Source organism: Microtus ochrogaster (genome assembly GCF_000317375.1).
Source record: "Microtus ochrogaster isolate Prairie Vole_2 chromosome 6 unlocalized genomic scaffold, MicOch1.0 chr6_random_2, whole genome shotgun sequence".
In the NCBI taxonomy this organism is placed as follows: Eukaryota; Metazoa; Chordata; class Mammalia; order Rodentia; family Cricetidae; genus Microtus; species Microtus ochrogaster.
This window is the reverse complement of record NW_004949095.1, coordinates 3,556,139-3,569,128: the sequence shown is the minus strand read 5'-3', so window position 1 is coordinate 3,569,128 and position 12,990 is coordinate 3,556,139. Positions and strand designations below refer to the sequence as shown.

Genomic DNA, 12,990 nt, shown 5'->3' with positions numbered 1-12,990 from the left:
CAGTCTTTCTGGAAGGAAGCCCTGGACACACAGCAATTGTGCATAGCATTGTACTTATAAATTTAACATTTCCTCATATTTAAATAATAATGGAAGTTTTTTTTTAAAAAAACAGAAGTCAGGAAACAACAGAAATGTAATGAAGACAATTATTGTATCACTCTGAAATGTTAATTTGATGTATTTTCCCTATGCATTTTAGTATAATTGTAATTATTATATGTGTGTAGTTTTATCTGTTGAAATAAGTATGTTACTTTCCTAAGGTTAAAAAGTCTTAATGTGTTGTCAAAAGGCTATTTGTTTGCTGATTAGTGTTGTACTTCTTCCCCACTTGGCAGAGAGCTGGGTCTGAGAAAGAATAATAGAAAGGTTCAACTTTATTCCTATTTTGTAGGATTTGTACCCTAGCAGGGGTTGCATGAATGTTCTTGGAGCAAGAAACATGGACTAATTAATTTAATCTGTGAAGGGAATCTACTAGTTAGCATGGAGAAAACAGAAAGGGTAATATGTAGGCAGGAGTGAGGAGGAAGGAAAGGGAAGGGACATAGGATGTGACAGTCTTCAGCTTGACTTGTCTTGGTTATCTCTTTATGAATGGCAGCTGTCATTTCAGAATTGATGGTTCCTTTTCCATGGAAGACTTGACCTCCTAGGAGAGGGTAAAGAAATCTGCCTTGTCAGAGGGCCATGAATGAGGGCTCTGTTTCATTCCCTTTCCTCTCCACAGGCCTGCAGATTGTGTTGAAGTCCATCATGAAGGCCATGGTGCCTCTTCTGCAGATTGGCCTTCTGCTCTTCTTTGCCATCCTCATGTTTGCCATCATTGGCTTGGAGTTCTACAGTGGCAAGTTACATCGAGCATGCTTCATGAACAATTCAGGTAAGGGCTTTGTTTTCTGTCTTCTGTTTTCCCACTTCCCCTGTTCGGTCATGAGTGTAATTTCAGGGCATTTGGAGCTGTGCTGAAAAAGTATACTCTATTCCAACCCTAGAATTACAATCAGAAATTTCCTAGACTCCGTGGTCTTTTGAGGTATGATCAGCCTAAAGATCTGCATGACAGTTACATTACAAAACACGTAGCCTCCTTGTGTGTAGTTGGAAGGGTTCTAAGAGGTGGTCTCAGCTTTTCAGATTCATGGCAGAGGGCTTTTAGAATACATACTAAAGCCGTCAGTCTGGATCAATGCTCTGGAGAACAGAATGTTTGACCCACAGACCAGGGCAACCCTGGAGACGAGAATCAGATGGGGGTCCCAGTGGATCAACAAAGAGAGCTTTCTTCTGCGCTCCAGCTCACTTTGGTCTCCCATCTCTGTGAAAGAGCTGAGGGAGCTCTGACGTTGGCTTGTCAGTTGTGCCTTGGCAATTATGGGATGCATATAACCCCATTTCCCATATATTTGTGCCTTATTTGTTCTTCACAAGCCAAATAATATACTCTAGGAAGAAAATCAGGGAGGGAATTGGGGAAATGAAGGAGAAGTTAAAGATTCCTAAATAGGTACCATGTTTTTATGAAAATAATCTCCAAATGATTTTTATTTTACCTTTAGCTTAAAACCAAAAATGTACACCTGTAAAGCAAAATAAAGTTAGCAAAATAAAGCAGCCATTGGTTTTACAACTGTCCCAGAGAAACCTAGGGAGAACCAAGGTCCATCCTGATTCCTTGGGTTGGAAAATCAGAGAGATTTTGCCGTTACCTCAGACTCTTCTGTGTGAACCAGCCCCATGAATTTCTGTGGTAGTGCAGCCCAAAGAAGAATTTAGTTGGGATCTGAAGAAGATGGAGGCCCTGCTTTTCTCCAGAAGCATTTTGAATTGCACAAGGGTGTGAACTGAGAGGTGTAGAGAGGCCAGGCTGGGAGAGGGCTTGAGGCATGATGGGACCGTTTCTGTCTGTGGCGGGAGAATGGCTTGCTTGTGTCTTCTAGGATCATTTCCAGTTCATGCTAAGCACCATATGGTTTGTCTCCCACTCTCCAAATATGTCCACAGGTATTCTAGAGGGATTTGATCCTCCCCACCCGTGTGGTGTGCAGGGCTGCCCAGCTGGTTACGAATGCAAGGACTGGATCGGCCCCAATGACGGGATCACCCAGTTTGACAACATCCTTTTTGCTGTGCTGACTGTCTTCCAATGCATCACGATGGAAGGGTGGACCACTGTGCTGTACAATGTGAGTGAGCCAGTGGATGGGAGGGGAGGGGAGTGGGATACGGTGGAACCTGGTGCTATTTTGGTTCCTCTGGAACAGGAAAAGTTGGGGTTGTCTGTATTCAACTTGGGAACTTAACAGAGCCTAGCGGGTCGTGTCCCCCTTTTGTTTGTTTTTTTCTTGCTGAGTGGAAGTATGTATCTTAACTAGCAGCTGATAGACGGTGGTCTGTCATTCTGTCCCTAGGTGAATGAACAAGTCAAATCAGATTACCTTGTTGTGGAGAGTTTTGGATCCGCATGGTGTAGTGGAGCACAGTGAGGTATTCTAATAGGTGCAAGGCTCTCAGTTACTGTCCCCGAAGGGCTCACCATCAGTTTGGAAAGCTGTTCTAGTGGTTTGCAACCCCAGCGGCCCATTAGAGTCAGCTGGGAGCTTTAAATATTATACTGCCTGGGCTTCACTCCAGGCCAATTAAGTAGGAATGTCTAGGGGTAAAGTCTTGTCATTGACGTTTTTTAAAGTTTCCTAGCTGATTTTAATATGCAGCCACTGTCAAGAACTACTGCATTACATGCCAGAGAAAGCATGGTGATTGTGAGCCTCATTAGAAAGCTCTCTGAAAATCTGCATTCCTAGGCTCCTGCCCTGGAGATTCTGACTTTGGGTAGCTCTGTATCATGGGTGAGCTGTGCTTTTGACGGAGGCCTCGGTGATTCACATGGTCAGACACATTGGGAGGTATAGGAGACACAACTGTTCAGCTGCCTGGGAGGAATGCTGGGAACACCAGCAAGGAGACAGAAGCTAGACAAAGCAACCAAGCTGTCTCTTCTGCCTTGCAGAGTCTGGTTTTAATAAGTCACCCGAGGCATGGGGCAGAGCCCACGTTCAATAGTGAGCTTGGAGGAGAGGTATATTTTTTTTGATGTTTATGGGATTTAAGTGGGCAGAGGGGGCAAAGCAATATGGGAAGGCACTTATGAAGGATGGTGTCCTCTGTCTGTGTCTTTGCCTTCAGCCGTTGTCGGACAAGTCAGACACATTTGGAGTGATGATCCAGCGCATGTGCACTCCCTTCACTTGCCTTTATCACAAGGGTCCTCCTATTCCCTTCTGTTCTTCTCTTAATCTTCTTAATCTGATCTTATATGTACAAAACTGATTAGGTGGTCAGAGTATGACTTATATGGAAAGCAGTCATTGGGAGATAAGGGAAGGAACAAAGCTGGTACATGGCCTGTACATGCAGGTGCTTAGGAACTGAGTGACCATTGTAGTCAGATACTTAGGTAGTCAGATACTTAGGTTCCAATCTATGGATGCTACCAGCTAAGGATATAAAATTTTCTACAACACATTAAGTTATTTAGGTCTAAGATGGCAGCACCCAGACTGAACATCTATAGACAATTTTGTCTTTGTCCTTATCTCCTGAACTTTACAGTACAGATATTTCCATATCATTTGCATTTGTATTAGACATTGTTTATTTAAATTATTAGACTTAAATTATTTAAAGCCGTGGGAAGTTGGATACAGTTATATGCAAATACTGTGCCATATATGGGACTTGAGAAACCTCACATTTTGTTATCCATGGGAGGTCCGTACACCTATGCTCTGCAAGCACCAAGAAATGACTGAACTAATTTGGATCTATTCCCATACAGGATGAGCAAGATACAACTGAGAAATTTAGCAAGAAAGAGTTACAGGCTGTTGTGTTAACATTGCAGATGGTAGGATTGAGGTCTCTAGAACCAGGAGATAGATGTTCAGCAAGTTATAGGGTGCTGTGACCCAGAAACCCCCAGATGATACTCTGGGATTCTTATTAGCTGTGGGAGGCTGCAGGGCACAGGAGACAAGCATGGTAAAGATAGTCACTTCTCATTCGAGATGTGAAGATTGTCTTCAGGCAATGCCACTAAGATTAGCCAGAAACCTCAAGAAATTTTATAGCACTGGCCTTGTAGTGGCTGGTGTCACTTGTGGGGCTTTGAAAGTGATGAACTTCAATTAGATGTGTAGACTCACCTAAGTGATGTGATAAATGCATGGGAAGCCCCAAAGGAGAGGTGCTGCATTTGAGGATAGAGGTGTGATCTGCCATCCCTCTCTCTGGTCAAGGATCAGGTGGTACCGAGACAGGCAGGAGGGAAACAGATGAGCCTCTCATCGCTCTTGCGTTAATTCATTTGCTTATTCATTATTTATTTCTGCACTCATCGACTGAGAAGATACTCTATATCCAAGCACTGTGCTAAAACACTAGAAAGATGGCAGTCGGGGTGGGGGGAGAGGCATGGTCCTTACAGTCATTATTCTCTCTTCCAATTCCCATCTCTCCAGTTATTGGTCAGTTGTAGCGACAGAGGCTACACAAAGCAACAGTGCTCTTGCTCTCCCCTGGTGTTTTGATCCATGAAAGAATCGGGGAGGAAACAGGGTCAACTACAGATCCCCTGAAGCCTTTCATCACAGCAGTTCCCAGGGCTGCAGACTCACACCCTCTCTGAAGTCCAACCTGTTAGTCATGAAGCTGAAGCCTCCCACTAGCCTTGTTGCTTGACTCTAGGCATAGGGGAACCGGTGGGACAATAGGGTTGGTTCCTCCAAAATAAGCTGGCTACACACAGGCAGAAAGAACTCTGTGTACTCTGAAAAGCATCACTTCCCCAAGCACTGGAGCTAGGAGCAGGGCATGGAGCCAGGCATCACTGGCAGAAGTGATAGTCAGACTGGGTGGATAGCTGCATCTTGACTCAGGAGACGTTAGATGAAAACGGCACTCAGTCTTCAGTGAGTGGAACAAAGACAAAGTCTGGATTCTCTGAAAGAACCATCAAAACTGACCTCATCTGGGCAAGGACCTGGGGTGTGAAGCAAGGCTGAGACAGAGCTGTGACGAGGAGATGGGCAGCCCTTGCTGACTTAGGCCTCCTGTGCCGAAACTGAACTATTCATCTACGAAAGAAAAGGGGTTTGGGACAAGATAAGATAGAGCAGAGATGGTGCAGACAAATATGTCTGCCAGTCCTTTCTGGTGTTTGTTCTCCTCAACAACCCTCTTGTCAGGGAAACGTGGAGACAAGCACCTAGAAATGGCAGAAAAGTTTCATGTTTGAGAATTGTTTTTTTTTAATCTTGGAAAACTAGTTAGGTTATTTGGGCTTCTTGCGGGCCTGTGAGTGAGGATTTAACTTATAAGAGCATGGGTGACTCAAGACAGCTGTGCCACTGAGGAATCTGTCCCAGAAGGGGTGACAGTTCATGGAAACTGTATACCTCAAACTCTCTGACCAACTTGTAGACAGTGTGGCGGGCTAGACAGTGTCCTTCTTCTTCCTATCAATTGTTAATTATATGAGTATATAACTTCAGAGAGAGAGCTTGTAGATCTTTTAAGTTTTGTTTATTTTGTGAATGTTTAGATCCCCTTCCTCCCTCAAGAATTTTTTTCATGTAATTTAAACTTTGACATTGTGATGACAAAATGTGTATGCACACACATGCAATTTATGCACCATGGAACTATGAACAACTAATCAACTTAATATCGTAAATGCAAGTATGTGTGTCTTGATATTTTACACAGGAATCACTACCTCCACTAAATACAGACGTTAAGATGTTGGTTTCCTTCTGTATTAGTGAGGGTTCTCTGGAGGAACAGTGTAACACGAATAATAAAAACCTCGAGATAGATGTTGGGGTTCAAGCTGAAGATCAGAAAAGCAAAATAGTCAACCAGTAGAGACTTTCAGGCAAGCATTATTTATTAAAATACAAATAAATATTCCTGCAGAACAGAACTGATGGAAATGTAGGTGGAGGCTGCTAGTGTGGGACTATTTGATAGCCTCCATCTACATGGAATGAATATCTATGAAGGGGCTTTATCAGAGTGGCGTACAGGCTGTGCTCAGCTAGTTCAACAGTGACTGTCCACCAGTGGAAAATCCAAGAATCTTGCAGTTGTTCAGTCCACAAGGCTGGCTGTCTCATCTGGTCTTCAGTAAACTCTGGAATCCCAAAGAAGCGGACTCTAATGCCAGTGAAGGAATGGACTCTCCACTTAGAGTGAGGGCAAGCAGGAAGAAAGCAAAAGCTTCCTTCTTCCATGTCTTCTATATACACTGCCACCAGAAGGTATGGTCCAGATTAGCGGTGAATCTTCCTACATCAAAAGATCTGAATTAAATGTGGGTCTTCCTGCTTCAGATAATTAAGAAAACCCTCTCGTAGGTGTTTCCATCTCTTGGTTTTTGTTAATTCCGTGTGTAGTCAAATTGACAACCAAAAATAACCATCACAGCTTCCTGTCATTTTTCATTCTGGGATGGTTCAGCTTTCCCAACTGATGCTTCTTCAGGCAGAACACTAAGACAAGGCAACCACTATCTACCAATTCTGCTGTTCCTTCTTTCCAACAATTGCAACAAGTATGCAAAACTAATGGTCCCTGTTACATTCAGACTAGTAAGAGAGCCATTGCAAAATGTCCTCAAGCATGAGAACTTGATTTAACCATTTTATCTAAAATATTATCCCAGTTTCCTCTTTATTTCTATGATAAACATCATGACCACATTTTGCATGTGACTTAGGAAAAGGATTCCTTTGGCTTTTACTTCCAAGCAGGAACTCAAAGGAGAAGCCATTTTCTGGCTTGCCCACAGACTGCCCAGGGAATGGATGGTGATGCCCACTGTGTGTTGGACCCTCAAATAGCAATTAATTATGAAGACAATGCCCCCCAGATATGCCTACAGGCCAGTCTTATCTGGGCAGTTCTTCAGTTAAGACTCCCATCTCAGATGACTCTGGGCTGTGTCACGTTGACAATTAAAACCAACTAGGAAAGATGCAAAGGTTTTTGTCCCTTTTCTCCTTCTACACAGACTCTTCATAAATGCCTCTGGTGACCTCACATCACTGTGGTTGACTACTCTTAGCTTCATTTGTGTGTGCCTTCTCTCATTACCATGCTACACTGTAGGGGGATTAGTCAGGGGCGCATTGTCAGGGCTGCATGGAGTATGCCCAGGCTTAGTTTAGTCTTTACCAAAATTGCAAGTCTCCTTGGTCAAATTCCAACTGTATTCTTGGCTTCCCTTCCTCCTGTGATAACAGAATACAAAAGTGTTCAGTTCTGCTGGCTGCTTCTACCTGTTTGGACTACAGCTCCCAAAGGTCTCCTCGACTCACAAGCTCTCCTTGGCACTTACTAATTTAATTGATTTTATTTATCCTAAACCTGATAGGTGTTCCTTTTCTAGCACAGCGTGTTCTTTCCCTCATCAGTACAGTTCACTCAGCAAATGTTCCTTTGGCTTGAGTCTTAACTTTTAATCCTCTTCGGTGAGGCTTGACGTGGCCAGGAGAATGGACTTTCTCCTGATTTGGACCTGAGTTGGCGTTCTTGTTTTGTGCTGTCTGCTGATTTCATCTGTCGTTCTCTTGCTTTAGGACTAACATTCTGATTGCCAAGGTTCTCGGTCCCTAGCTGCAGTTGTCCAGGACTCTGCTGTCAATGGCCAGGCTTTCTGTTTGTTTGTTACAAATGCCTGTAGCTGGATTTGCTTCTGTTCTCGCTTGCTGTTGATCCAGATGTGCATGTCGAGCTGTGCTGCTTCTCCAGCTTTGTAGTTTGCCTGTCTCTGCACAGGATGTTCCGAGCAACTGTGGTGGGAGAAGTCTTTGAAGATTTTACTGGCTTTTTGACAAAAAGAGGCAACTTACAGTCTGGGTGCTTTTGAGAGCTGTCTTCACTCCTCAGAAATCCTTTGGTTTATACCCGTGACTCTCTTTTATCCTGCCTTCTAGCTGTACAGTTAGTATTTGTTGAATTTGTTAACATCTGTATTATTTGCCTCACTGAGATTTTGCTCAGGTGTATGATATATAAGCATGTTGGGGGTAAAACACCACCATATCCCAGAACTAATGAAAATAGTTTCTTTTCGGAGTAACCCTGCTTTGGTGATGTCTATAGAAGACAGCACAGACTGAAGGATGGGAGACGAGGGACCATGTCTAATGTTTACTTCAGTTGTCCCTCCTCTATCACCTCCTCCGCACACTTTGATGATAGGAGGACATCTGTCAAATAGTTTTGACAGATGAGTGGCAGGAGCAGTGATCCTCTCTTGGAGCTAGGATAATGAGGTATCCCATCTGCTTTAGGAACTGACCTAGGATCAGGTTGCTAACATCTGGGAGCACTTGGAGACAGTATCACTCATGCTCTAGAATCAACCATTTTTCTTCACCTTCCCGTCTGCCATCTATACCTCTCTCTTCTTGTGACTGGCCCTGTCATATAGGTGATGTGTGGATTCTGTTACCTCTGTATGTTCCCCTGTGACTTCTCTGATTAATGGAAAGATTGTAAGTAGATCCTGGAAGTGGGTCTGCTCCCTCTTCTGTGAAGGCTGCAAGGTAGAATTACTTAGTGAGGAGCTACAGCTTCCTCCTCATTGCTCCCAAGGCCCTGGCAGAACATCTTAGTCCCAAATTCTTCAAGGAGGGAAGGGAAGGAGACAGAGAGAGATTGCTTTTCAAACTCACAATAAAGACTTTCCTCTCTTCTCATAGGCATTTATAGACTCATACATTAACTTGCTATTAACTTAGAGGTTTTTTTTTTTTTTTTTGTTTTTCGAAACAGGGTTTCTCTGTAGCTTTGAAGCCTGTCATGGAACTAGCTCTTGTAGTCCAGGCTGGCCTTGAACTCACAGAGATCTGCCTGCCTCTGCCTCCCAAGTGCTGGGATTAAAGGTGTGGGCCACCACCGCCTGCCCTTTTTGAGTAATTATTAAGTGTCAGGACTATTGTAGATGCTGGGGATAGAGCAGAGTCCCCACATTCATGGACTTTCTATCTCAAGGAAATAAGTTCAGAATAAAAAGCAAACAAATGGACTATAGCAGATAGTGATAAAAGCTGTGGAAATAGTTAAAGCGGAGAAAAGGAAAAGGTGTCTTCACTTTGAAATGAAGCTGTGGGTGGGACCGTCCTGAGAAGATGGCATCTGAGTGAAGGCTTGAAGCTGGTAATGGAATGAGCTAGGTGGTTTTCTTTATGTCCCACATAGCTGAGACGGAATCACAAAGACCCTGAGATGGGTATGTGCCTGTTACATTTGCAGAACAGCACAGAGGCTGGCATATCGGAATGCAGGCAGTGATAGCTAAAACCAGGGGAAGGAGGAGGGTACAGAGTAGGCAGCCCGATCCCATGGACCTGGTGACCATCTTAGCATCAGTGAGCTGGAACGCAAAGTGGGGGGTGGTGTTGGAGGACAGAAGTAGCATGGCCTATGTTGCAGTCTAAAGACCCTGAGCCTTTGCTAAAAACAGACTCTAGAGGAGCAAGGCTGGAAGTAGGAAGACGAGTTAGGAGGTCAATGAGCTGACCCAAGGCAGCAGGGTAGGGGCTGCTATCAGGGAGGCAACACTGTAGGAGGTAAAACGTGGATGGATGGTTCTGGGTGTGGGTTAAGGTTGCCATGGCATCCTCTGGTCGACTTGTAAGACCGAGAGAAGGTAGAGGATTGGAGTTACCAGTAGATAGTAGTTTGAATAAAGACTAAGAATTGAGTTAGGGCACACTGAATTTGCCACACTCATTTGGTGTGGTGGGAAGACTATGAAGTTGGAGAAATGGATTCAGCATGGGAGCATATGCAGGACATATCACTTGGGAGGTTCTTAGGGTCTGGATGGTAACTGAAGTTGTGGGACCATAAAGGAAGTGAGTATAGAGTAGAGAACAGGAGAGATCCTGTCACTGAGTTCCAAGGGTAAGGTGTTGGGGAGGTAAAGAGTCACAATCAAAAGCGACTAAGAAGGAGCAGCAAGAAAGTGTGATGTCCCAAGGCTCCATGGAAGAGGCTGCTTAGAGGAAAAGGAAGGAGAGGACAAGAAAGTCAGCTCTTTGAAATGCATTCCCCTGTTATAGCAACAGGACACGAAGTAGATGCTGTCCTGTATTGCCTTGTGGCTAATCTCTTACAGATGTATAAGTTACATCTGTAGGCTCTCTTTTATTCACATTCATATTTCCTCTTTCAAAACTGCTGTGCTCATTCGAGTCAAATGCTTCCAGTGGATTCAAAAAGATGGGGGCTGAAAATGGAAAACCCTACGGCAGGGACAGTTAAGGGAGAGGGGCTGGCAGATGGAGTGTTGGGAGATGGTACACATTCTCCTCCAATTCCTTCTGTTTTCTCAGTAGAGTAGGAGCTGAGGTCATCAGCTGAGGGGCTGAGGAGGAAGATGTTGGAGGTTTGAGGATAGGATGTAAATGAGCTTTCTCAAAGTGTGAAGAGTAAATGGGGTAGGAAAATGGCCTGATTTCTGTGCAGCATCCAGGACCCCCTTGGCGTCAGTGGATGAAGCTCACGGGAGACTAGTGATCAGCATGGAGTGCCTTCCGTAAAGACCATAGCCACTTAGTTGCAAACAGTGGTAGCTGGAGATCTGGCTTTTTCCAAAGCAATTTTGCCACATGAGTTCACTCAGTGGGAGAGGGCCAGGCGCGTGCTTGTAGCTGGGCAGTGGAATCTGGGCTGGGTAAAAGGAAAAGAGGTAGGGGGGAAATTGTCAAGGGGAGCGTGTGGCCCTTCATGAAGTCTGGCTCAAATATGCCAGGCGAATTCAGCCTATGGAGTAAACTGGGAAAGCTGTTTCATTTCTTAGAAGTCGCAAGGGGGTTTGGAACTGAGAGTTTTGATTTGTCACTGGGTGTCCTACCTGTCCTCATTAGAGTGAACATGAACACGCTTATGGTATGCTGCCCATGTACAGAGAAGCCATGATTGCAGGCACCCTGCACACCATGTAAGCCAGCAGTTCTCAACCTGTGGGTTGTGACCCCTTTGTGGTCAAACAACATTGTCCTAGGGGTTGCCTAAGACCATCGGAAAACCTAGATATTGTGAGTCATAATAACAGCAAAATTAAGGTTATGGAGTAGCAATGAAAATGATTTTATGGTTAGGGGTCACCATAACATGAGGAACTGTATTAAAGGGTCGCAGCATTAGGAATGTTAAGGACCACAGCTAAGCAGCTAAGCCCCTCAATCCCAGTGAGCCTGGGCCTGCTTCTGCTAAATTCCAAAGGTTTTTTTTTTTTTTTTTTTTTTTAGAACATTTAGGGACTGAAAGCCCTCAGGCCTGCCACCTGCCTCACTAGCACCATATACCTGGATATAATTTTCCCCCTCAATTGACTTATTAATGAATTAGCTTCTTTGTTTCTGAGTGCATGGGGCTGGTACATGCGCATATATGTATATGGAGTCAGATGCTGATGTTGGGTGTCTTCCCCAGTTGTTCTCTATCTTCATTTTGAGACAGGGTCTCTCACTGTACACAAAGCTCACCCATTTGGTTAGAGCAGCTGACCAGCAAGGCAGAGATTCCTCCTGTCTCCGCCTGCCCAGTGCTGACATTATAGGCACACGATGCCGCACTCGGCTTTCGTATGGGTGCTGGGTATTAAACCCTAGCTCTCACAGCAAGCATATTACAGACTGAGCCATCTTTCCAGCCCCCAGTTTTAGGTTTTTAATTAGCACACAAAGTAACAGGTTTCTTTATGGCATTTGCACACATACTTCGCTTTGGTTAATACCTCCCCTCCTCCCCGCTGTCCTCTTCTCTCCTCCTCTCTAGCTGTCTCCCTCTATCTCCACCTGTCCCCTATCATATGACCTGGATGTACCACTCCTGGACATATGGCCAAAGGATTCACAGAGCTGTTTGCACATTCATATTGACTCCTGTTCCGTTCACAAAAGCAAGGAGATAGAAACAGCCTAGATTTCCATCAACGAACGAATAGGTAATGAAACTATAGTATATACACACAATGGAATTTTATCTATCTATATGGGAAAATGAAATCATGAAACATATAGGACGATAGGTAGAACTTGGAAATATTCTATTAAGTGAGATAACTCAGACTTAGAAGGACAAATCCATTATGTTCTTTCTCATATGTAGATCCTGTCTTCTAAACTTTATATATGTATATTTATGTGTAACAGGAGATGCTAAGAAAGGGGGAAACAATGAGGCTTTAGGGAAGGGAGGGAAGGTTAGGGAACCAATAAACACACGTAGGATTCAGAAGTGAAGAGGGCTGTGCGGGGTGGAAGGAAGCTTTTCAAAAACACGAAGTGCTGTGGCAGCCTGTTCCCTTGGCTAATCATGTGTCCTCTCTGGAAGTCCTGCCATGCACCCTGCTGGAATCATTGGCTTGTAGCATTTTCTTCCCAGGCTCCTTGATGGGAAGAGACAGGTGGTCTTTCCTGCTTATGCTTGCCTTGTTCCCATTTATTGCTGTCCCCGCCTTGAAACCATTCCTGCTCTTTGTAGATCCATCTTGATTTCTTAATAACTTGTCAAACCAGGGATGCCATCCCTTTGGGATGCGTTCCAAGGGCGCTGTTTGCCTCCTGATCTGGTGCCTGAATTTCACACCATGCACCAGGCTGGTCTCCCAGTCTTTTGTCTGCACAGGGCCATTAGGCTGGCTCGGGGCTCCTTCGCCTGCTTTTAGCCCGCTCTAATACACAGTTTAATAGCGGATCCATGCCTCGGGTGCCTGATGTGTCACATAGCCATAGGCTATGATCTCCCTGTTTGGAGACAATGCTGAGCTTTAGGTGATCTGTCCCTGGGCCTCAGGGACAGAAATTAACTGGAGGTGGCGAGTGGTGACTCAACAGTCATTTCAGGTACTTTTCACTGAATCACTCTGGAGCCAAATGCTTCCAGAATCCCAGCCAGACAGCGATGGCT

General features: G+C 44.5%; 1 protein-coding gene across 7 annotated transcripts in view; it reads left to right on the top strand.

Annotated features, from left to right (window-relative positions):
- Cacna1e (calcium voltage-gated channel subunit alpha1 E) overlaps window positions 1-12,990 on the top strand; it is a 492,139-nt gene that overhangs the window by 259,711 nt on the left and 219,438 nt on the right. For all 7 annotated transcript variants that reach the window (XM_026787573.1, XM_026787575.1, XM_026787572.1 and 4 more), the window contains exons 7-8: window positions 734-886; window positions 2,008-2,189. In XM_026787573.1, coding sequence (XP_026643374.1) covers window positions 734-886; window positions 2,008-2,189 — 335 coding nt within the window. The remainder of the gene's footprint in view (window positions 1-733; window positions 887-2,007; window positions 2,190-12,990) is intronic.